Raw genomic sequence first — 26,846 nt, 5'->3', positions numbered from 1 at the left:
ATGAATACCTGAAAAAAAAATCATTATTGAATTTATAATTATATTAATCACAAAAACGAATTATTGCCATAATATTTTAGAATAATACAAACAATTGTGATAATAATTATAGTGTCATTACTTGAAGCTTAAGCTTTTTTATGATCTTTAAAATAATTATTGCAAATGATTTTTTGATTTAATAAAGTGTTAATAACTAATGAAAACCTCCTTACTGTCTGTATCTGTGGGGGGGGGCACTTTAACTGGAAATTATTCTAGCGTCATTCGTAAGAAATGTTTAATGTAAAAATTCTTTTAATTGAAGGTTTAGCCAAAAAAAAAAGCTCATAATTCACTGTTATTGGAGAACGGTGAGTGAAGCCGTGACCTCAAATCGGGGATACCTGATGTAAATAGAATTTTATTTTAAATCCAGCATTTTTTTAATTTTAGAGAGAATGCTTAAGTTGGAGTTTTTGTTGAACTGACCGGGTCTCCCCGCCATTCTGTCAGCACCGCGCCGAAACTATCAGCATTTCAGAGATCACGGTGAAGATGCTAACTCACTTTCAGACATTTCCTTGTCCTAATACATATCAAAGAATCACTGAAAACTTTGTTAGATTATGATCACCTTTTGCTTAATAAATCTTATTTCTGGGATTGGTTGATCAGTCCCTCTTATATATGAAGGCGGCAGCCTTCAAATTACACAATTTGGAACTGATGGAAATGCGGGCTCTTTTGCCGTCTGACTCCCTGGTCATCTAACAGGGATTAAATGTGGATTTAATATTCCTAGACAAGGGCTCACTTCTGTTATAGTTAGTGCCGAATGGGGCAGGTTGGCTATAGTCCAAGAGCGAAAAAAAAAACAATGGTTTAGGCCCTGATCACCAGTACATTCCGAGATTTTAAAATTATATACATAAGTTTTGACGTTTTAAAACAAAGCTGAAGAGGTGCCAGAGTTGGCGTTATCATCCTCAATTCATTGCCTAAAAGGATGGTGGCATTAGATTCAATAAGAACATGAGAAATAGGAGCAGGAGTAGGCCATTCGGCCCCTCGAGTGGCTCTGCCATTTAACAAGATCATGGCTGATCTGATTGTGACCTTAACTCCACTTTCCTGTCTGTCCCCATAATCCCTGAATTCCTTGTAGATCAAAAATCTGTCAACTCAGCCTTGAATAAATTCAATGACTCAGCTTCCATTGCTCTCTGGGAAAGAGAATTCCACAGACTAACCACCCTCTGAGTGAAGAAATTCCCCCTCATCTCCGTTTTAACAGGGAAATCCCTTATTTTGAAACTGTACCCCTGGTTCTGGATTCCTCCAGGACCGGAAACATCCTCTCAGTATCTATCCTGTCAAGTTCCCTCAGAATCTTAAATGTTTCAATAAGGATCATCTCTCATTCTTCTAAACTCCAATGAGCATAGGCCCAACCTGCTCAGCCCTTCCCCATAAAACAACTCCGACATCCCAGGAATCAGTCTAGTGAACCTTCTCTGAACTGCTTCCAATGCAAGTATATGGCTCCTTAAGTAAGGAGACCAAAACTGTACACAGTACTCTAGGTGTGGTCTCACCAATGCCCTGTACAATTGCAGTAACTTTTCAAAGGGAATTGGATAAATAATTGAAGAGGGGGGGGGGGGGGTGGATTACAGGGCTAAGGGCTGAGTGGGACTAAATGGAGAATTCTTTCAAAGAGCCGGCGCAGACACGATAGGCCAAATGGCCTCCTTCTGTGTTGTACCATTCGCTGAAACCAATGAAGTGGAAAGGGGGGGAGGCAAAGAACGAGAACCCGGCACTAATTCATAAATAAATGCATCAATAAATGATGACATTACCGCATTGTACTAAATGGATCTGATCTTATTAATCTCTACAGTCTCCCGCGCAGGTACCAGTAATAAAAAGCGTCATTCTTAGTAATACATCAATAAGGCCGAACGGGAGAAGTCGGAAAGAAAATTCCTATTTATATAAAGAATGATCAAGTCTCTCAGAAAGTTCCAAATCGCGTCACATATAACGAATTACTTTGCAATCCACCAACTTGCAATGTAGGCAAAGGGAACATTATATAAAACAACAGTATTGACACATTTACTGTTAACTGCATGCATCCACTCTATCTATAAATATCCCTTCGGCTGGTAGAGAAATCGGGTGGTCAAACACAACCAATCCTTTAAATATATGGGAATTAAGAAGAACCTTACAAGAGAGATCTCTAAACACCAGTTTATAAATCTATGTTTCTAGACAATGAACATTTGTATTTATGTAATATGTAGTGTAAAATATATTCTGCACTGCAATGCCTGTCTAAGAATTACCATTCATTTAATTTGTTATAGTAAGTGTGGGAAAGGGATTTTCTATGACAAATTAATTAATGATAATTACCAGGCAGAATATATTTTGCACTAGATCTGGCTCGAATTAATCTCTCACTTGTCTCATTGTCTGGTTCCTTTATGGCAATTACCGCCTTGTCCGGTTCCAGTGTTTGATATTTATAAAATGAAAGAAAAATAAAAACGAATTCAAAACAACAATAGCTGGTGGAATGTTAGGGTCCCAAATAATGCGTCTCAATCTCTCTCCCCATCCGAAAAGTAAGTACAAGTATTCCAAACAGAAACACAGTGAAAAGTTCCTGTAATTTGACCGCAATGTATAAGCTATATGTTGTAATTAAATATATTATAAAGTTGAGCAGTTAGTAGTAATATATTTTGCAATTTGTGCAGAATTCATTTTATTGTTAATGTATATTACAATGTATGTAATTGATAATACAAATGTTATATATTATGAATATTATTTTATATATATTATATATTGTATCATATTTGTTTCGATTCAAAATTCATTTTGATACTTCCTGGAAATTAAATTATTGGTTTAGTGAATCAAAATGCAATTTGACAATTACCAAACTCGGACCTTGTACTTCAAAATAAAAACTGCATACTCATAGATTAAACGTCGAATTACTCAACAAAGGAGTTCAATAAAACCCTCCTGCAGTTGTCAACCTTTTTGTAATTACCAGTTTTGTGGATATGTATAGAGATTCATGAATAATACGATACATTCTGATTGCTGGGAATACTTCCCACATTAAGAACATGAAACGAGTGTGTGACAGGCAGTGGGATATTTCCTCCAACAAAAATAAAACCCTGAAAACACAATGTGAGTGAGATAAATACTCACCAAGGAGACATCCTGGAAGGTCGCGAATGGGTGACCGTAATAGCGTTTGCAGTTTTACACAAGTGCTTTGTTTTTGCATTCGTAACAGTTTGCGGGAATAGTTTGCTTCCAATGTCAAATTCCCCCAGTCAAGGCGTCCCAGCGCATTTGCAGCGGTGAAGCAGCTTAGGTCTGCTGAAACTAAATAATTTAAACCTAATTTGGTAACGTTACATTAGGCCGTGCATTGTCCCTGCAAATATTAAAGCAAGATCCAAAAAAAAGTGCATCGATAACGAATTCGGGAGAATTTTTGAAAAAAAGCTGATAGATTTTTCATCCCTTTATATTTGCTATTTCTTAATAACAATTGGGATAATGATCTAAATTCGTGTTTTTTTAAATGTTAGGATCATTTTATCCTTTTTCCAGTCTTTATTGCAAATCATTTTTCATTGCTGTTGACCTCCTCGTTTTTGCTGCAAAGCACGGCGTGCGCCTGAGAGCCGCCCATCAATCAATCTGGAATAACCAATCAGAATCCAAGCCCCTGGATTGGAGGCGGGGAGAGAAGGAAGAGCCTAAATTATCAATGGAAACCGATAATTTGCTGCCAGTTGCTGCAATCATCGTTGAGAGGCTCCCCAGCGGCTGAGGCTTGATAGGGTAGCTCGACTGTCAATCACAGCAGGACTGAGCCAATGGCAAGCGGAGGTGGGGCAAAGGAATTGAGCTGTCAATCATGGACGGCGACCAATGAGGACACAGAACCCCGGGATTTTCGGCGCACTGGCGCAGCTACCTGCAGAAACTCGGATGTAACTCGACAGGAGAGGAAATGCGCTCCTAATTTTTTTGTAAATTATTACATATTTTTTATTTTATTTATTAAATTCACCCAATTCAGGAGGAGGAAGAAACAAATAATAATCCAGAGCAGTTCATCGTGGACCGTGTGGATTATTTTGCTTTTCTCATTCATTTTACAACCAAAAAAAAAACATTTTGGGGAAGAGAGGAAAAAAAAAAGATTTGGAAAATTGCGACAAAAATATTGTTCGAAAACATGGATCATGCTGCAATTGAGCAAACGCATTCACATCATGAACCTATAAACTTTGGAATTGATCAAATCCTGAACAATTCGGACCAAGGGAGTTGTATGCACTCTAACAGAGTTGCTGAATCGGATTGCCAGATCGCAACCAACATGTACAACTCTCACTCCGATGGCTACAGTAATGCTTACAATAACGACTGCAGTATGGCCGGATTACCGGGATCCTATAATGTTAACATGTCTATGAATATGAATGTAAGTATGAATATGAATCTTAATATGAACAGCAGGGCCGGGGTGATCCGAGTGCCCGCGCACAGACCAATGCCTCCTCCACCTCTCTCGGCCGGGATGCCAACCGTGCCCTGTCTCCCCAGCATGGGCAACATGGCAAACTTATCTAGTTTTACTTTTCCCTGGATGGAGAGCAGCAGGCGTTTTGCCAAAGACAGATTAACAGGTGAGGTCTTGCATTTGTGTGGGTGTTGGGTGAATGTTTGATATAACTGTATTTTTTTTAATTATTATTTTAAGAAATGCAGGGCTATGGGGGCGAGAGCAGGGGGGGGGGGGACTAACTAGATTACTCTTTCAAAGGGCACGATGGGCCGAATGGTTATTATTCGGCGATTCTTTGCTATAGAGCAACGGGAGACGAGAGCGGGGGAGGGGAGAACCAAATAGCCTGAATGAAGAAAGGATATTTTTTTAAATAAGCTACATCTAAAATGGGACAGACAAACTCAGTTAGAGATCTCAGTGAGAGTGGGCAGGGAATATAAAAGTTTAGAAAGTGCAGAATGAAAAGGTGGAAATTAATAAGACGTCTGATTGAAAGTTAACTCATAATATAGAAAACATTTAAAAAAACATTTGCAGAATGAAGAAAGTGATCATTTAAAAACATATTGACAGGATGGCGAGAAAGAAAGTTTTGGAAAGCAAATCGTGTAGCAGAAAAATTTATTCTATTTGAAATTGGGGGAAAAAAAATAAATCACGCTTGGAACAAAACAAGGACAAATTGTCCATTCGGTGCTGGAGTGGAGACCTTGAGGTATTTTCCACCGTTTGGAATCATTCTATCGATTTAAGGGATGTTTAGCGTGACGTGTTTCAGTAATGGTTTTGGCCCTGTACCGTTTTAATTATCTATAATTAAACACCACACTAACGCCCTAAAAGGCAGAACAACAGAATAACATACATATATATTTTATTGCCAGTGTTAGGAATGTCTTTAGCAATTCGTTTAATCCTTTATTTGGGAGTATATGTCTCCATAAACGCATGCATCATTTAAAATGTTTGGTGTGAATTTATCAATCGGGTCTCCCTCAGAGACAGACCGTGACTTGAATGATGTTTATTCAAGCTTTATAGTAGTCTTGCTGAGTATAGATGACGGCGATGAAGAATGTGTTTTCTGCGTAATAATTTCACTTGTATCTGAGGTCGCGTTTTGAAGACAGACACATTAATACTATTGATGTTACTTGCCGTGGCATTAAGATGGTTGTGTTTGCTCTGACACTGTTTATTTATTTTGTCAGTTTTATTAGCTGCTGCTGGGTGTCCATTTATATATATATCCCGCCCCATTTCCCAATCTGCCGTTACTCATTCTCGTTTTCTTGCTGGGTCTATCCAGCTCTGGGTTTCCCCAGGTTCCGTCTAAAGGCGAACTAGAAGCTTCCCAACACCACGCACATTATATTCAGAGTTGTATGATTTTGAAAAGAACTGATAAGTAATAAACCCACAAAACGGTGATCGCTCTCCTAAATTCATTAACCGCACGAAGAGTGTTGAAAGATTTCAAGGCGATGCCTGCAAAGCTTTCTGCCTTTCCCAGCGATAATCTGCATTGCTTGGGGAACAAAACATGAATTTTTAATTACTATTTTAAATTACAATGTTCATTTAGTGCTGTAATATAATTTGTTATTTTGTCTATACGCGATCTGTTCCAATACACACATACATATGTAAATGTTACAGATGTTAAGCCATTCAATTATTATTTTTAAAACACAAGCTTCTGACTTTGAACTCTTGTAATTTGCCTCTTTTAAAATATTTAAAATATTAATGGAAAGCCATAAACTATTAAACGATTATTCCTGAGTATAGGTAAGGAACACCGATCATTATTTGAAAGTAAGCACAGAAAATTGGCGACTGTATAAATTCATGGCATGTGACCGAGCTCAGTCTTAACTCCAAAAGTGATTTGAGAAAACAATATTGGGGGTTATTTAAGGGACAGTTTAGATGCTGTAATGAGAACATGCGTGTACTGGAGAGATGAACTTTTAAAGTATTTTCGAAACACCAACTTCCTGCTGTTGCGACAGTCCGTGCAGAACTGAGGGTCGGGCTTTGTTGGGTTTTAACCGACTGAAGATTAAGCCCTCAGCGATACATTGCAAATTAATACGCTTTCTTGCTCTGACAGGGGAAGCATATATTTTTATTACGAAGTTTTATTTATAAATAAATGCGCACTCCTCATCTGTCTCTTCATAAACATCTGTATATGCATTCACCGCATTTAATAAGTAATATTGCACACATGTGGGTTTAACATTCAGTTTATTCACTTTTGGGGTACCTGGAGACGCACATCTCGCTCGCTGTATCTATTAATATCTGTATGATTATGGTACATTTGAACATATGGTGCATATGGTACGTGTGACTGCATTAAATGAATTGGACAGCCTTTGTAAGTGATGATTTTAATAAAGAGAAAAATTGAGAACATTGGAATTCTGCAAATACAGGCAGAAAATTCTGGAAATTTTCGACGGGCCCCAAAGACAGATCAGAACTAATACTTTTGGCGGGGGGGGGGGGGGGACAATTTTTGAGGATGTGGGCGTCACTGGCTAGGCCATTATTTATTGCCCATCCCTAATAGCCTTTGAGAAGGTGGTGATAAGCCGCCTTCTTGAACCGATGAAATTAATGGGGGGGGGGGGGGGGTGTAGGTACACCTACAGTGCTGTTACGGAGGCAGTTCCAGGATTTTAACCCAGCGACAATGAAGGAACTTATGGCCAAGTCAGGATGGTGTGTGACTTGGAGGGGAACTTGCAGGTGATTTCACGCCAAACATTATCCTATCACATCTTCACCTTCCTGAATGAAATGTATGTTTCCCTGACATCTAGTTACATCTGATCTTCGAAGCTTTAAGTACTGGTTGGGATGAAGATTTGAAAGCAAGGCCCTGTCTGCCCTCTGAGATGAACGTAAAATGTCCCAGGATTTAGGATGAGTAAGATAGAACACTCTTGTGTCCGAGGAAATATTTATCTCTCAAACAAAACAGATGATCTGATTCCGCTCACATTGTAGAATCTTTCATTACCCCGTTTCCGTGCATGATAGGAATGACCACACTTCAGAACTATTTTATTGCTTGTAAAGGGCCTGGGAATGAGCCATATAAATGAAGGTTATTTGCATTCTTGGCTTTATCTGTAGCATTGTATACGCGTTGTATAATTTCAAGAGGCCGCTCTTTAACAACTTTCTAGCTCTGCTGCGAACCTTAAACATCTTCAGCAGTTTCAGTTTTTGTTCTCAACGGACTTTCGATTAATTTTGTGACCAAATCGCAGACATTACTCGCACACGCAGATTGCATTAATAGTAGAACAATCTGAATGATCTGTATTAATCCACAAGTATGGAAAGGCAGCCGGTCGCAAAATTGCAACAACGCAACCCGTGAGGAGGCGCCGAGTGTGAGGGCATTTGCCCGGGTTCACTTCACTGCTGGTCCCCGCGGATGAGCTCTATTAATACCCCCTGTAAATCAGCCCAAGCTAGGGGCTGTTTCAGAAGCCGCCGTGAGCGGTGTCTTATTCTTTTCTATTTCGCAACAAACAGGAAAAAGAGTTAAGGGAGAGATTTTTTTAAAATAGGGAAAGCGAGAGGGGGAGATCCAAAATGAAGAGATAGGGAAAGAGAAGCAGAGGGCTGGACAGAAAGAGAGAAAAAGGAGATAAAGGGGATGGGAGGAAAGGGAGATAGAAAGAAAAAGAAACGGAAGGAGAAGGGAAAGATAAAGGGGAAAGATGAAGAGAAAAAACAGCAAATAATGAAAAAGGGAAATGAAAAGGGGAGTGAGCAAGAGGAAGAGAGGAGTAGAGAGAGAATGTGAGATGGAAAGCGGGAATATATGGAGATAAAGATTTTATTTGTCGTCAATGCCGCCTTTTATTTTACGAATTGATATTTCCACCCGGTTTTGTAGAAATGAGCAATTTTCACCGCTGGTCCGTTTTGTAAGATTCGATGTACATCCAGCAACATTCTCAAAGATACTTCTCCTGACATGATATAAAATCATTAGCTTCGGTCTGTCTGTATGTGTGAGCGCTCAGGTTGTTGCAGATAAGCACCCATATGAAATAGCTCATCTCAGTAAAGCCTGGACTGGTTCAGGTTTATCAAGTGCCTCTCGAATCAGCTCGGATTCAACCGCGGCTCCCCGTCACCTCCACTGCTCACTGATCTCTCCTTCTGCCCTGGCCGCTCGGCAAAAAAAAAAATATCCATTTGCAGTCGTACTCTGGAAATTAAATTAGTAACTTCTGACCTCATTCTGTGAGTGAGGGACTAACACTGGCCTGTCTCTCTAGCCATTGGCGACACCCCCATCTCCCTTTATTTTCGGATGCAACCCCGCATCCCAGTGATTTGCTTTGTTCCACCTGAATGTGGAGCTTTGTGTTAGAAATCTGAAATCTATTTAGAATCTTACAGCACAGGGCATTCGGCCCATCGTGCCTGTGCCGGCTCACACGTACAGACAATTAGGCCCACTCGCCCTGCTCTTTCTCCAGAGCCCTGCAACGTTTTTTTTTTCCCATTTCAAGTATTTATCCAATTCCCGTTTGAAAGTTCCTATTGAAACTGCTGGGCAGCGCATTTCAGATCATAACAACTTGCTGTGTAAAAAACAATCTCCTCATCTCCCCTCCCAGATTAATAGACATTGGGTGCAATCCTTCCCTCAGTAATCTTGTTGAAATTAATTTGTGGAACGGGCACCTTTTGTTTTTTTTTGGGGGTAGGGATGTATTAGGGGTGGAAACGCCATATAGCACACAACCAAAGGCACAGTGATATCTGAAGGAACACAGAAAGAGGCCCATGCACCTGCTTAATATTCAAACACAGGATCAGAGAGAGACCGCATTCATTTCCCCACCTCACCAATTGTCGTTACCCTGCAACAAAAACGGGGGACAGATTAGGAGAATTTTTTCATGGCGATTTGTTCTGATCTGCAATGAACTGACTGAAAGCATGGCGGAATATGATGCAATCATAACTTTCAAAAGAGTATTGGCTGTATACTTGAAACAGGAAGAATGCTACAGGGAAACCACAGAGGAGTGGGACTAATTAGATAACTCTTTCAAAGAGCTGACACAGGCATGATAGACTGAATGGCCTCCTTCTGGGCTATATGATTTGATAATTCAATGACAGGACTCAATAGGTCAGGACTGTAGAATTTATCAACCTTGGATCAGTGAGTCAGAAGGCTTTGGGTTCCAGTCCCACTCTAGAGACTTATGCACTTACATCCAGGTTGGGAGTTGAGCGCAGTACTGAGGGAGTGCTGCACTGTTGGAGGTGCTGTCTTTTGGGCGAGACATTAAACCAGGTCCCCATCTGTCCCCTCAGATGCATGTAAAAGAAATCTTATGGTACTATTTGAAGAAGAGTGGGAGAGTTCTCCCGGGGGGACATGGTCTAATATTTATCCCTCAACCAACATCAATAATTTAAGCAAATTTCTGCTCATTATCACAATGCTGTTGGTGGGAGCTCGCTGTGCACAAATTAGCTGCAGTTTCCTATATTACCACAGTGACTTCATTTCAAAAGTACTTCATTGGCTGTAAAGTGCTTTGGAACGTCATGAGGCCGTGAAAGGCGCTGTATAAATGCAAATCTTTCTTTTTATGAGAATGATTCTTTAAAGCCAGAAATTAATTGCCGTGAATGATGCTTTAATATGGAGAGAATAAAAATAATGACAGCAGGTTGCATTTCGAAGCTGAGGTAGACATAAACCTGAAACTCGTACAATCTACAGGCTTTTAAAATTCGTTTGACCCATTGGGCTCTTTAAAACCCTTAAAATTCGTGATTTGTCGACTCTCTCAATCTGTCTAGTGCCCGCACTATAGGCCCATGAACTTATGTTCAGAAACCCCAAATGTAACAGCTGTTCCAAACAGTTCCCAGTCCACCACCATTACTTTATAAATAAATCATCCATCTACAGCTTTACCAGAACAATCACGACAGGAAATATATTGGGCACAAATATGCTGCATTTCTTGAATAAGCATGAAATACATTGCATAGTGGCTAAGGCTGTTCTATATATAATATAAATCATTAATTAGTAGTTGGCAGGAAAAAAGACAGAGGCGCAAGGGGAGAGCCAACTGTGTAACAGCCCCGACAAACAAATTTCTCTGCAGCACCTGTGGAAGAGTCTGTCACTCTAGAATTGGCCTTTATAGCCACTCCAGGCGCTGCTCCACAAACCACTGACCACCTCCAGGTGCTTATCCATTGTCTCTCGAGATAAGGAGGCCAAAGAATATAAGACTTTATAAATACAAACAGCATGTCAAATTGTGTATATGATTTACTATGTATAGCGTAAATATAAAAGATAAAATAATCTACGATCTTTGAACTCAAAGATATATGTTTACTACATTGTAATAATGAATGTATAATGTGTGATCGAGCATACCCTTCTGTCCCTTTCCCCCCTGTACTCACCTGTTAATTTTGTTATATTACCTCCCTTCCCTGACACTGGACTGAGTGTAAAGATTTATCTGGGAATCCGTCTCTGAAGTTATCGGAAGTTTCACAGAATCTGCGTCCCGCCTAATCCCAATTCATCAATCCCTTTCTGTATGTAATTATTTATATTTATTAAATAAAACCAAGATTATAAAAAGCACAACGAAACACCCTGGAAAAATGGATTTTTAGAAAACAATTAAGTTCATAGAAACACACAAAATAATACTTTATCGACAAAATAAATGGCAAGTCTATAGATGATTTCTAATGTCCGTATGTGCACACACAGGTCGCCGGTTTCTCACCCACAACCTGGGAGAGGAAACAAAGCGAAATATAATATTAAATAAAACAATTACTGAGACCAATGTCTCGATAAATATCACAACTCAGTAATTGTCCTTTTGCATTATACTATATGTTCTGGGCCAAATGAACAGTATGGTGTGTGAGAAATAGTTTACCTGTTCTATAAATATTCTAGAAACACGTAAACGGCACATTATATACACGTAGAGGTTTTGTATGGGTGTGTATACATTATAACTCACCAACAGACCTCGCCGTTTCTTTTCTCGTCTATAAATGTTTCTCTTTCGATCAACATAGTCGTTTGCTAAAATCCATCTCTCCAACCCCGCTAATCACCCTTTTTTCCAATGCTTGTATTTGATAATGTGCTCTCCCTAAACTTGATCTTGTATTTTAATGTTATAATTTTTTTTACAGAAAATGTTTGACAAATTGGGATTAGACGGAAGGCTATGAAACTCAGTTCAGTTCTCGTGCATAACTGTCTATATATATATAACTATGTGTGTGTATATATGTTGTGCGCATGTAGAGAAACTGTTCTCTCTCTCTGTACATTACATATGTATATATCTATGTGATTGTATGCATAGATGTTACATACATATGTTTTCTCTCTTTTACACCCAGCTTTACCTCTTCACCACTTCGCTCAACCGCTCCACTGTCTCTACATTGTCAGACTGCTTGTCCAGCATCTAGTACTGGATGAGCAGAAATTTCCTCCAATTAAGTATGGGAAGACTGAAGCCATTGTCTTCAGTCCCTGCCACAAACTCTGCTCTCCCACCACTGACTTCATCACTCTCCCTGGCAACTGTGAGACCCTGAACCAGATTGTTTCCAACTTACTGTCATATTTGAGATGAGCTTTCAACCACATATCCGCGCTGTCACGAGACTGCCTATTTCCACTCTGTAACATCACCCGTCTCTGTCCATGTATCAGTTTCTCTGCTGAAACCCTCATTCAAGCCTTTGTTACCTCTAGACTTGACTATTCCAATGCACTGCTAGCCAGCCTCTGTACATTCTACCCTCTGTAGGCTTAAGGTCATCCAAAACTCTGCTGACTGTGTCCTAACTCACACCAAATCCTATTCACCCATCACCCCTGTGCTCAATGGCCTACACTGTTAACTGGCTCCCAGTTAAGCAACACCTAAGTTTTAAAATTCTCGCCCTTGTTTTCAAATCCTTCCTTGGCCTTGCCCCTCCCTAGCTCTGTAATATGCTCCAGCTGCACAACCCTCCAAGATATCTGCACTCCTATAATTCCAGTCTCTTGAGCATCCCCGCTTTTAATCGCTCCACCATTAATGGCCATGCCTTCAGTAAGCTAGACCCCAAGTTCTGGAATTCGCTTCCTAAACCACTCCACCTCTCTACTTCTCTTTCCTCCTTTAAGACATTCCTTACAGCCTACCACTTTGACCAAGCTTTTGGTCATCTGCCCTAATATCTCCTTTTGTGGCTCAGTGTCATATTTGGTTTTATCAAGTTCCTGTGAAGCACCTTGAGGTACTTTATTATGTTAAAGGCTCAATATAAATAACAGATAACAATGACAACTCACATCCATAGATCATCTTTAACATAGAAAACGTCCCAAGGCACTTCAAAGTGTAATCAGACACTAATCAGACACTGAACAACACTGAGCTTGAGAAGGTTAGAAGAGATGGTTAGTAGGCCTAGTTGTTTGAAGGCACAGCCACCAATGGTGGGAGAAGGGACTGGGGGATGCACAAGATTGCAGAGTGTTTAGAGAGTTGTAGGGCTGGAGAGGGTTACATAGGAGCATCAGATTTAGAAGCAGAAGTAGACCTTTGGCTCTTTGAGCCTGCTCCACCATTCAATAAGATAATGGCTGATAGGATTGTGGTCTCAACTCCACTTTCCTGTCTGCCATCAGCCCCCACCCCCATAATCCTTGACACACTTGTCTACCAAAAATCTATCTAACTCAGCCTTGTATAAATTCAATAATTCAGCCTCCACTACTTTCTGGGGAAGAGAATTCAACAGACAAACGACCCTCTGAGAGAAAAAAATTCTCCTCATCTCCATTCTAAAAGGGAGACCTCTTATTCTTACCGAAATGTTGGGGAACACAGACAGAAAGGAACTGAAAGAAATCAGTATTAGTAGAGAAATGGTGTTGGGGAAATTGATGGGATTGAAGGCCAATAAATCCCTGGGGCTTGATGGTCTGCATCCCAGAGTATTTAAGGAAATGGCCCTAGAAATAGTGGATGCATTGGTGGTCATCTTCCAAGATTCTATAGACTCTGGAACAGTTCCTACAGATTGGAGGGTAGCTAATGTAACCCCACTATTTAAAAAGGGAGGTAGAGAGAAAGAAGGGAATTATAGACCAGTCAGCCTGACGTCGGTAGTGGGGAAAATTCTAGAGTCCATTATCAAAGATTTTATAGCAGAGCACTTAGAGAACTGTGGTAGAATCGGGCAGAGTCAGCATGGATTTACAAAAGGGAAATCGCGCTTGACAAATCTACTAGAATTCTTTGAGGATGTAACTAGTAGAGTTGATGAGGGGGAGCCAGTGGATGTGGTTTATTTGGACTTTCAGAAAACTTTTGACAAAGTCCCACATAAGAGATTAGCATGTAAAATTAAAGCGCATGGGATTGGGGGTAGTGTATTGTGACGGATAGAAAATTGGTTGGCAAACAGGAAACAAAGATGGGTCTTTTTCCGAATGGCAGGTAGTGACTAGTGGGGTACCGCAGGGATCGGTGCTAGGACCCCAGCTATTCACAATAATATTAATGATTTAGATGAGGGAACTAAATGTAATATCTCCAAATTTGCAGATGACACAAAACTGGGTGGGAGGGTGAGTTGTGAGGAGGATGCAGAGAGGCTTCAGGGTGATTTGGACAAGTTGAGTGAGTGGGCTAATGCATGGCAGATGCAGTATAATGTGGATAAATGTGAGGCTATCCACCTTGGTAGCAAAAATAGGAAGGCAGATTATTATTTGAATGGCTATAAACTGAGAGAGGGGAATATGCAGCGAGACCTGGATGTTCACGTACACCAGTCACTGCATGCAGGTGCAACACGCGGTAAAAAAGGCAAATGGTATGTTGGCCTTCATAGCAAGAGGATTCGAGTACAGAAGCAGGGATGTCTTGCTACACTTATACAGGGCCTTGGTGAGGCCCTGGAATATTGTGTGCAGTTTTGGTCTCCTTATCTGATGAAGGATGTTCTTGCTATCGAGGGAGTGCAGCAAACGTTTACCAGACTGATTCCTGGGATGGTGGGACTGACGTATGAGGAGCGATTGAGTCGGTTAGGAAAATATTCGCTGGTGTTCAGAAGTGTGAGGGGGGAATCTCATAGAAACCTATAAAATTCCTACAGGACTTGACAGGGTAGATGCAGGAAAGATGTTCCCGATGGTGGGGGAGTCCAGAACCAGGGGTCATAGTCTAAGGATACGGGGTAAAACTTTCAGGACTGAGATGAGGAGAAATTTCTTCACCCAGAGAGTGGTGAGCTTGTGGAATTCGCTACCACAGAAAGCAGTTGAGGCCAAAACATTGTATGTTTTTAAGAAGGAGTTAGATATAGCTCTTGGGTCTAAAGGTATCAAAGGGTATGGGGCGAAAGCAGGAACAGGCTACTGAGTTGGACGATCAGCCATGATCATAATGAATAGAGGAGTAGGCTCAAAGGGCCGAATGGCCTACTCCTGCTCCTATTTTCTATGTTTCTATCTAACTGTGTCCCATAGTTTTAGTTTCCTTCACAAGAAGAAACATCTTCCGGGTATCCACTCTATCAAGGCCCCTCAGGATCCGACATGTTTAAATAAGATTACCTCTTCTAAACTCCAGTGGGTATAGGCCCAAGCTATTCAACCTTTCTTCATACAATAAGCCCTTCATCCCTGGAATTAATCGAATGAACCTTCTCTGAACTGCTGCTGATGCAATTTTTTTCAAATAAGGACACCAAAAATGTACACAGTACTCCAGATGTGATCCTGTACAGCTGCAGTAAAACTTCCCTACTTTTATATTCCATTCCCTTTGCAATAAATGTCAACATTCCATTTGCCTTCCTAATCACTTGCTGTACCTGCGTACTAACTTCTTGTGATTCATGCACCAGGATATCCCTTTGTACCACCGTTGTTCAATCTCTCTCCATTTAATTGGAGATAGCGAAGGGCAAGATATGGAGGGCTTTAAACATGATATTGAGAATTTTAAATTTGGGGTGTTGCTGAACAGGGAGATAATATCGATCGGTGAGAAAAGGAGTGAATGGTGACATCCTTACAACTGACAAGTTCTCCAATTCTTTCCTGGCGCCTTCATCTCTCTAATCAACTTTGAAAATCTAGGATTGACATCAGTCTAAGTACCACTTCCTCAGCTTTCCCACTCTTTTTGGTCTCACTGAACACAGAAACATGCCATCTGGCCGAACAAGTCCATGTTGGTATTTAAGAAAATAAGAACATAAAAAATAGGAGCAGAAGTAGGTAATTCAGCCCTCCGAGCCCACTCCGCCATTCAATGAGATCATGGCTGATCTACTTCAACACTATTTTCCTGCACTATCCCCATATCCCTTGATGTTTTTAATATGTAGAAATCTATCAATCTCTGTCTTGAACATACTCAATGACTGAGCCTCCACAGCCCTCTGGGGCAGAGAATTCCAAAGGTTCACCACCCTCTGAGTGAAGAAATTCCTCCTCATCTCAGTCCTAAATGGCCTGGACCTTATCCTGAGACTGTGTTCCCCTGGTTCTTGACACTGCACCCCCCCCCCCCCCCCCACCCCACAGCCAGGGGAAACATCCTTCCTGCATCTACCCTGTCAAGCCCTGTAAGAATTTTGTATGTTTGAATGAGATCACCTCTCATTCTTCTAAACTCCAGAGAATAAAGGCCCAGTCTATTTAATTTTTCCCCATAGGACAATCCCACCATCCCAGGAATTAAATGGCCGAATCTTTGTTGCATTCCCTCTATGGCAAGTATATCTTTCCTGAGGTAAGGAGACCAAAACTGTACACAATCACCAAGGCTCTATATAATTGCAACAAAACATCTTTACTTCTATGCGCAAATCCACTTGTAATAAAAGCCAACATACCATTTGCCTTCTTAATTACTTGTTGTACCTACATGTTAGCGACTAAGTTCAACAGCTCCCAGCCTCTCACCATTTAAGAAATACTCTATTCCTTTTTTCCTACCAAAGTGGATAACCTCACATTTCTCCACATTGTATTCAATCTACCAAATTTTTGCCCACCCGCTTGGCCTCTGCAAATCCCCTTGAAGTGACTTTGCATCCTCCTCACAACTCACACCTCCACCTAGTTTTGTGCCATCTGCAAACTTGGAAATATTACTTCTAACCCCTGCATCCAAATCATTTATGCTCCACATGAATCTCCTCACACCTAACTTCATCCAACCCTAATAATTTATCCTTCTATTCCTTTCTCCCTCAAGTACTTATCTAGCTTCCCCTTAAATGCATCTAAACAATTCATCTCAATCACACCTTGTTCCACATTCTCACCACACTCTGAGTAAATAAATTTCTTCTGACTTCCCCATTTGAATTATTATTAATATTTAGAATATTTATATTTATGACCCTTAGAGTGCAGGCTAAGTTCTTAGACATGGTTTTAAGAAAGATTGAACAGGCTGGAGCTCTTTTCTCTAGAAAAGGGAATGCTGTGGGTGATCTGATAGAGGGCTTTAAAATTATGAACAGGTTTGATAGAGCATGCACAGAGAATATGTTTCCACTTGTGGGTGATTCCAAAACTAAGGGTCGAAAAGAGCTCCAGCCTGTTCAATCTTTCTTAAAACCATGTCTAAGAACTTAGCCTGCACTCCTCTAGTTGTGTTACAGTCGCCTAGTGGTTGTTGGGCTAGACTGGCAACCCAGAAAGGGAGAACTCAAATCCCACCCTGAAAGTTGTGTAGTTGAATTATACAGTGGTACAGCACAGAAAAAGGCCATTCAGTCAATCAAGGCTGCATTGGATCTTTCACAGAGCAAATCAGTTAGTCCTACTCCGTGGCATTTTCCCCATTCTCTGCAATTATTTTCTCCTTCAAGTATTTATCCAGTTTCCTTTTAAAGGCTTCTATTGAATCTATTGAATCACCACCTATCAGGCAGTGCATTCCAGAACCTAATCATTTGTTACCTAAAAATGTTCTCCCTCATATCTCCTCGGGTTCTTTTGCCAATCACCCTAAATCTGTGCCCTCTGGTTATCTTCAGGTACTGGAAATGCTTTCTCTACTTAATCTACCCAAACCCTTCTTGACTTCAAACATTTCTATTGAATTTTCTCCTAACATTCTCTGCTGTTAGGAGAACAAGCCCAGCTTCTCCAGTCTATCCATGTAATCCCTCATCTCTGGAACCATTCTAGTGAAATCTTCTACTGGCATGTAAATAGTAAGTTGGTAGTAAGAGTATGGGTCCTATTAGGGTCAAAGAGGGTGATATATGCTTGGAGGTGGAAGGCAGGGCTAGAATACTTAATGAATACTTTGTTTCAGTGTTTACTAAGGAAGAGGATGCTGACAAAATATCGGTAGATATGCAGATGGTAGAGATAATGGATGGGGTGAAAATTGATAGGCAGAATATACTGGAAAGGCTGGCAATGCTTAAACTGGGTAAGTCATCTGATCGGGTTGGCTTGCAACAGCGAGTCATGATAAATGGTTTTTCAGATTGGTGGAGTGGCAAACAGTGAGGATGATACAAATAGATTTGCAACAGGACATAGGCTAGCAGAACGAGCAGACAAGTGGCAGATGAAATTTAATGCAGAGAAGTGTGAGGTGATGCATTTTGGCAGAAGGGATAGGGGGAGGCAATGTAGACTTAATGGCATAGTACTAGCGAATGTGCAGGACAGAGGGACCTGGCGGTTCATATGCACACATCTTTGAAGGTGGCAGAACATATTGAGAGAATGGTTAGTAAAGCATATGGAATCTTGGGCTTAATAAACAGAGGCATTGAGTACAAAAACAGGGAATTATTCTGAACCTTTATAATGCCCTGGTTAGGCCCCAACTAGAGCATTGTGTCAAGTTCTGGTTACCGCTCTTTAGGAAGGATGTGAGGGTCCTTGAGAGGATGCAGAGGAGATTTACCAGAATGGTTCCAGGGATGAGGGATTATAGCTACGTTAGGTTGGAGAAGCGGGGGTTGTTCTCCTTGAAGCAAAGGAAATTGTGGGGAGATTTGGTAGAGGTGTACAAGATTATGACAGGTTTGTGTAAAGTCGACAAAGAAAAGGTAACCTATGTGTATAGGCGGAGATGTAGGTATGGTTCTTAATGAATACAGAATCACAGAATTGTTACAGCACAGAAGGAGGCCATTCAGCCCATGGTGTGTGCACTGGCTCTCTGAGTCAGCAATTCACCCAGTGCCATTCCCCTCCTTCTCCTCACAGGCCTGCACATTTTTCCTTTTCAACTAACAATCTCATTCCCTTTTGAATGCCTCGATTGAACCTGCCTCCACCACGCTCTCAGGCAGTGCATTCCAGATCCTAACCACTCACTGTGTGAAGAAGTTTTTCCTCATGTCACTTTTACTTCTTTTTCCTTTCACTTTAAATCTGTGCCCTCTCGTTCTCCATCCTTTCACGAGTGGGAACAATTTTTCCCTATCCACTCTGTCCAGACCCCTCATGATTTTGAATATCTCTATCAAATCTCCTCTCAGCCTTCTCTTCTCCTAGGAAAACAGTCCCAACTTCTCTAATCTGTCTTCATACCTGAAGTTCCTCATCCCTGGAACCATTCTCGTGAATCTTTTCTGTACTCTCCCCAATGCATTCACATCTTTCCTAAAGTGCGGTGCCCAGAACTGGATGAAATACTGTAGCCGAGGCCGAACTAGTGTCTTATATAAGTTTAAAATAACCTCATTGCTCTTGTATTCTATCCCCTATTAATAAAGCCCAGGATGCTTTATTAACTGCTCTCGCAACCTTTCCTGCCACCTTCAATGACTTATCCACATATACACCCAGGTCCCTCTGCTCTTGCATCCCCTTTAGAATTGTACCATTTATTTTATATTGTCCCTCCATGTTCTTCCTACCAAAATGAATCACTTCACATTTCTCCGCATTGTCTGCCACCTTTTCACGCATTCCACCAACTTGTCTATCCTTCTCATATTTCACAATGCTTCCAAGTTTCGTATCATCCATAAATTTTGAAATTGTGCCCTGTACACCAAGGTCTCGGTCATTAATATATATCAGGAAGAGCAAGGGTCCCAACACTGATCCCTGGGAAACTCCACTACAAACCTTCCTGCAGCCCAAAGAACATCCATTAACTACTATTCTGTTTTCCTGTCACTCAACTAATGTCGTATCCATGTTGCTACTGTCCCTTTTATTCCATGAGCTATAATTTTACTCACAAGTTTGTTATGCGGCACTGTATCAAATGCCTTTTGGAATACTTTGCATATGTCTTCACAAAAGAGGGTTCGATGCAGACATTGCAGTTAAGGATGTGATAAATATAGGGAAAGAAGAGGTATTAAGGGGATTAGCATCCTTGAAAGTGGATAAATCACCAGGGCTGGATGAAATGTTCCCCAGGCTGGTTAAAAAAGCCAGGGAAGAAATAGTGGAAGGTCTGACCATCATTTTCCAGTCCTCACTGGATACAGGTGTGGGGCAAGAGGATTGGAGGACAGCTCACGTTGTACCCCTGTTTAAAAAGGGAGCGAGGGATAGACCGAATAATTACAGGCCAGTCATTCTAATCTCAGTAGTGGCAAATTATTGGAATCAATTCTGAGAGACAGGATAAACTGTCACTTAGAAAGGCATGGATTAATCAAGGATAGTCAGCGTGGATTTGTTGAGGGAAGGCCATGTCTGACTGACTTGATTAAATTTTTTGAATAAGTAACAAGGAGGATTGATGAGGGTACTGCAGTTGATGTGGTCTACAATGGATTTTAGCAAGGCTTTTGACAAGGTCCCACATGGCAGACTGGTTAAAAAAATAAAATATAAAAAATATATTCCATCTGACATGTTTTTGACCATTCAGTTAGCTTGTCTAACTCCCCTTGAAGCCTCTGCATCCTCCTCACAACTCACATTCCCACCTAGTTTTGTGTCATCAGCAAACTTGGAAATATTACATTTGGTCCCCACATCCAAGTCATTGACACAGATTGTGAACAGCTGGGGACCCAGCACTGATCCTTGTGGTATCCTACTAGTCACAGCCTGCCATCCTGAGAATGACCCATTTATTCCTACTCTCTGTTTTCTGTCCATTAACCAGTTCTCAATCCATGCCAGTATATTACCCCCAATCCCATGTGCTCTAATTTTGTTTACTAACCTCCTGTGTAGGACCTTATCGAAAGCCTTCTGAAAATCTAAATACACCACACCCACTTGTTCCTCCTTGTCAAACATTATTTCCCTTTTATAAATCCATGTTGACTCTGCCCAATTCTACCATTATTTTCGAAGTGTCCAGTTATCAAATCCTTTATAATAGATTAGGGCCAAGCTGATGGTTTATAAGGCCTGTGTTCTCAGCACTTTGATGTGTGGCTGTGAAACATGGGTGACTTACAGCTACCAGGAAAAGAAGCTCAATAATTTCCATCTTCGCTGTCTGTGGTTCATTATCCACTCTGTCCAGACCCCTCATGATTTTGAATATCTCTATCAAATCTCCTCTCAGCCTTCTCTTCTCCTAGGAAAACAGTCCCAACTTCTCTAATCTGTCTTCATACCTGAAGTTCCTCATCCCTGGAACCATTCTCGTGAATCTTTTCTGTACTCTCCCCAATGCATTCACATCTTTCCTAAAGTGCGGTGCCCAGAACTGGATGAAATACTGTAGCCGAGGCCGAACTAGTGTCTTATATAAGTTTAAAATAACCTCATTGCTCTTGTATTCTATCCCCTATTAATAAAGCCCAGGATGCTTTATTAACTGCTCTCGCAACCTTTCCTGCCACCTTCAATGACTTATCCACATATACACCCAGGTCCCTCTGCTCTTGCATCCCCTTTAGAATTGTACCATTTATTTTATATTGTCCCTCCATGTTCTTCCTACCAAAATGAATCACTTCACAATGTCAAAAAGAACAACTCACAGCATCATTTGGCAACTTCAGGTGCAGCACTTGTGGCAGAACCTGCCTCTCAAGAATTGGCCTTTACAGCCATCAGCAAAGGTGCACCAAGAGAAGACACCCCACCTAAACAGATTATTTTTCTTTATTCTTTCATGGGATGTGGGTGTTGTTGGCTAGGCCAGTACTTACTGCCCATCCCGAATTTCCCTTGAGAAAGTGTTGCAATCCATGTGGTGTAGGTACATACACATTGCTGTTAGGCAGGGAGTTCCAGGATTTTGTTTGCTACGTGTCCATCATCTTTTGTACATGGAAGGATGTCAACCACATAACAGAGTCTAGCATTTTCCTTACTACTGATATCAGGCTAACAGGTCTGCCATTCCCTGTTTTCTTTCTCCCTCCTTTCTTAAATAGTGGGGTTACATTTGCTACTTTCCAATCTGCAGGAACCGTTCAGAATCTATAGAATTTTGGAAGGTGACCACCAACACATCCACCTCTTTCAATAATACTCTGGGGTGTAGATCATAAGGTCCAGGGGATTTATGAACATTCAGTCTCATTAATTTCTACAGTACTACCTTTTTACTAATGCTAATTTCTTTCAGTTCCTCATTCTCACTCGCCCCTTGGTTCTGTTGTATTCCTGGGGGATTTTTGTATCTTCCTCCTTTCGAGACAAAATTCCAGAGCTTATGATCAAAGCTACTGAAGGCATGGCTACCAATTGTTGACTGATTAAAATCAGGGATGCTCAAGAGGCCAGAACTGGAATACAGAAATCTCGGAGGGTTACAGGATTGGAGGAGGTTACGGAGATATGGGGAGGCGTGGCCTTGAAAAGAAGGATTCTTTTAAATTCGAACATAAAGTATCAATTTCCCAATATAAAATGAGATTTTGAGCTCCAACAGATTAGTTGAATACTTAGAAAGAAGAAGCAGTAGCTGACAGCAGCTACAATATACAGTTTGGAAAGGTGATATCCTTCTCATCTCCTCCAGTTTACTTTGACTCCAGTTGTGTTAAACTTCACCACATATCAATGAGTCTGTGCATCAAATTGAATAGTGAAGGAAGGCAGCTGGCAGAATGATACATGTCACTCTAATTTCTGGCTAGGTTATTTATTCATTGATTTTGTTTTATTCTCTGCTCTTCCCTTTGAATTTCATTTCCCACCTTCTTGCTTCTACAAGTTACTAGTCAGTGCCAAGGAGGTCTGAGCATGCACAAGTCTTAACAGCTCCCGGCAATGACACTCACCAACTTGCAGTTTGAAACAGGTTTTATAGGGCAGGGTAGATCTGTCAACTGTGAAATCTTTCTCATGGAATGGTAAACTTTTAAAGGGGATGTAGACAAATGGGGAGATAGAGGCAGATCAGCACACACACAGAAGGTGGCAGGAGAAGCCAATAAGGGTTGTGAAAAAAACAACTTGTCTTTATAAGTACAGTACAAAAACAAGGAAATTCTCCTAAACCTTTATTGTTGCCAGTTCTGGGAAACACACTTTAGGGAGGATGTGAAGGCTTTAGAGAGGATGCATTAAAGATTTACTGGAATAGTTCCAGGGATGTGGGATTTTAGTTACGTAGATAGATTGGTGAAGCTGGGGTTGTTCTCCATAGAGAAGAAAAGTTTGCAAAGTCTAAACAGAGTAGGCAGAGAAAAACTGTACCCATTGGCGTAAGGGTCGAGAGCCAGAGGACCCCAATTTAAGGTGTTTGGCAAAAGAAGCAAAGGCAACATGAAGAAAAACTTTTTTTACTCAGCATCATGATGGGCAGCATACCTGAACTGGACCTGAACTGATGTCCACAAGCACATACAATCCCACAGGGGCCAGTGGCTGGCAAGTAGCAGCAGGAAACCTAAGTGGTTAGGATCTGGAATATATGGCCTGAAAATGTGGTGGAAGCAGAATCACAGAATCACAGAATAATACAGTGCAGAAGAGGCCCTTCGGCCCATCGAGTCTGCACCGATGCATTACAGACACCTGACCTGTCTACCTAATCCCATTTGCCAGCACTTGGCTCATAGCCTTGAATGTTATGACGAAATGAAAGCAGACTCAATCATGGCTTTCAAAAGGGAATTGGATAAGTACCCAAAGAGAAAACATTTGCAGGGCTATGAGGAAAGGGTGGGGGAATGGGACAAGCTAAATTACTCTTGCAGGGAGCTGGCACAGACACAATGGGCCAAATGGCCTCCTTCTGTGCTGTAACCATTCTATGAGTTTGATTGAGTGTGTTTTTTTATTCGTTCATGGGATGTGAGTGTCACTGGCAAGGCCAGCATTTGTTGTCCATTCCTAATTGCCCTTAAGAACATGATGGTGAGCTGCCTTCTTGAACCGCTGCAGTCCATGTAGTGTAGGTACACCAACCGTGCTGTTAGGAAGAGAGTTCCAGGTTTTTGACCCAGTGACAGTGAAGGAACAGTGTGAGTATGAGTCCTTGGCGATTTACCGCAGATGAGGGAATTCATTTACGTGGAGAGACCAGAGAAGCTGGGGGTTGTTCTCCAAAGTAGAGAAGGTTAAGGTGAGATTTAATCAAGGTGTTCAAAATTATGAAGAATTTTGATAGAGTGAAAAAGGAGAAACTGTTTCTATTGGCAGAAGTGTCAGTACCCAGAGAATAAAGATTTAAAGTAATTGGTAAAAGAACCAGTGGGGAGAAGATGAGAATTTTTTTAATGTAGTGAGTTGTTATGATCTGGAATGCACTGCCCCGAGGGGTGGTGGAAGTAGCTTCGATAGTAACTTTCAAAATGGAATTGGCTAAATATATGAAGAGGAATAATTTGCTGCACTATGGGAAGAGTAGCAAGTGGGACTAATTATACAGCCTTTTCAAGGAGCCCAAAGGCCCCCTTCTGTTCTGTATGATTCTATTGTTCTTTTCAGGACAAGAAGTGGTTATAGGATGCTGATGGGCACAGCAATTACAGCACTGCAACTGAATCAGATGGTTGTGGGTTGAGAGCACAAAATCCAAGCTGACACTCCAGTGAACTACTGAAGGAGTGCTGCACTGTCTGAGATGCTGTCTTTTGGATGCAAGGCCCTCTCAGGTGAATGTAAAAGATCACATGATACTATTTTGAAGAAGAGCAGGGGAATTCTCCCCGGTGTCCTGACCAATGATTAACCCTCAATCGACATCACAAAAAAACAGTTTATCTGGTCATTATCACATTGCTGTTTATGGGTATTTGCTGTGTGCAAGTTAGCTGCCATGTTTTCCGACATGAAAAAGTGACGACACTTCAAAATAGCACTTCATTGGGATGTCCAGTGGTCATGAAAAATGCTATATAAATGCAAGTCCTCCTTTTTTTAGTGGAATCTTGCAATTGTCTGCCACATTTCCAACATTTAAAAAGTGACGACATTTCAGAAAGGTTCTTAATTGGCTGTAAAGCTCTTTGGAATGGCTTTATAATGAAGAACACAGGATAGAAACCACAAACGGCGTCATATAAATGCAAGTTTTTCTTTCCTCTTGCTTATGACGGGAACTGTCAGGCAGATTCCCTGCTCCTACTTCCCAGCCACTGGCCCTGCGGGATTGTATGTGCTTGTGGACATCAGTTCAGGTCCTGTTTGGGTATGCTGCCCCTCGTGTTGCAAAGCCCTGTCTGCACTCACTCTCTTTCACATATGAGGGATCACCCATTGGCCATGGTGCCAAAGGTTGAGCACCTGTGGCTGATACATTATAAACAAACACATTTACAGTTTCACAAGAATGAACTTGCACAAGAGACAGGAGCAGGAGTGGGTCACACAACCCCTTAATCCTGCTCCGCCATTCAATAAGATCATGACTGATCTTCCACCTCAATTCCACTTTGCCGCCCTGTCCTCATATCCCACGATTCCCTGAGATACTTATATATATATTTATATAGTGCCTGTTTGCATCTCAGAAGCATCCCAGGTACGTTGAATCCAGAAGGCAGCGAGCAACTGGGCCTCAGTTTATGGTCTCATCCAAAAGATGACACGTCTGGCAGTATAGCACCCCCTCAGTACCGCACTGGGAGTGTTAGTCTAGATTACATTCTCAAGTCTCTGGAGTGGAACTTCAGCCTATGGAGCTTCTGAGTCATTGGGAAGGGTGCTACTCACTGAACCAAGTTAGACAATGAAGATCTTTTAAAGTGTAGCTACTGCTGTAACGCATACACAGGCATACTTTAAGCAGCTGTCACTGGATAATGATCAAGAGCTGGAACTCTGATCTTTACTGTCTCTAGCTCAGTGGCATTTAGGCCAATTGTCACACTCCTGTTGCAAACAAGCTGAGATCCATTAAATCCAGTGTAGACCAGAGGCTGAGTCGGGAAACTGCTGGCCTATCTGACACATTCCCTTAAGTGGGGAAATTTCTGCGTTCAGTGTGTGGGGTATGGCAACATATTGGTTATGTTTCTGGACTAGTAATCCACTGATGTAGAGTTCGGCAGCCTGCTTCTCCATGGGGTCTGATGTGCACCTCCCAAGCACGAAAGCTCCCACAATATGTGGTAGCAACTGAAATTTTTTTTTCTTTTTTGCGAATAACCATCAAAAATGAAACACAGCAGCGTTTTCTGTTCATTTGCCCGAGTGAACACAAAAAGAATGCAAAGATTAATTTAGCACTTGTACTTCCACACTGCACATCAGAATTGTCCTTGAGCATTGTGCAATTACAACTCTCCCTCCATACACAAGTGATTCCGCCTTTATTTTTTTCCCTTTTGTCTTGAAGACATTTTTAGAGGCTACAATTCCCCCGCTCTCCATTTCCCCCTCCCTCCATTACCTTTTATTAACATTGTGCTTGTGGGAAAGCATCACTCAATTCACAACATTTTGTCAAAACTTTTAAAATGCTTTTTGATGATCTTTCATTGATATTAATACATGTCATGACCCAGTGAGAAAGGTGTCGAAGGTTCCCTTTCAGCCTTCCCTGGCCTTACCGTAACAGGGTTTAATTTTAAACACACTGTGGTTTTTAGCTCCTCATGGGTGAAATCCTTGTTCACTGCTTTCCAATTATAAGGCAAAGAAACCAGCAAAATCAGGTTTTCTTAGTCTTAAAGAAGAAAAGTTGAAATTTATTAAACTTAAATTCTAATTTGGTTGACGCCTATGAATGCACAACGCACCCACGCTAGCATGTATATGCGATACACACATGCAAATAGAGACAGAAAATAGCAGAAGAAA

General features: G+C 41.1%; 1 protein-coding gene across 1 annotated transcript in view; it reads left to right on the top strand.

Annotated features, from left to right (window-relative positions):
* Positions 1-4,267: 4,267 nt before the first annotated feature.
* tlx2 (T cell leukemia homeobox 2) overlaps positions 4,268-26,846 on the top strand; it is a 64,439-nt gene continuing 41,860 nt past the window's right edge. The window contains exon 1 of the mRNA XM_068040813.1: positions 4,268-4,721. Coding sequence (XP_067896914.1) covers positions 4,268-4,721 — 454 coding nt within the window. The remainder of the gene's footprint in view (positions 4,722-26,846) is intronic.

This window comes from Heterodontus francisci, chromosome 1 (assembly GCF_036365525.1).
Source record: "Heterodontus francisci isolate sHetFra1 chromosome 1, sHetFra1.hap1, whole genome shotgun sequence".
Lineage (NCBI taxonomy): Eukaryota > Metazoa > Chordata > Chondrichthyes > Heterodontiformes > Heterodontidae > Heterodontus > Heterodontus francisci.
The sequence above is the reverse complement of the archived record's forward strand: the minus strand, read 5'-3'. Positions and strand labels throughout refer to the sequence as shown.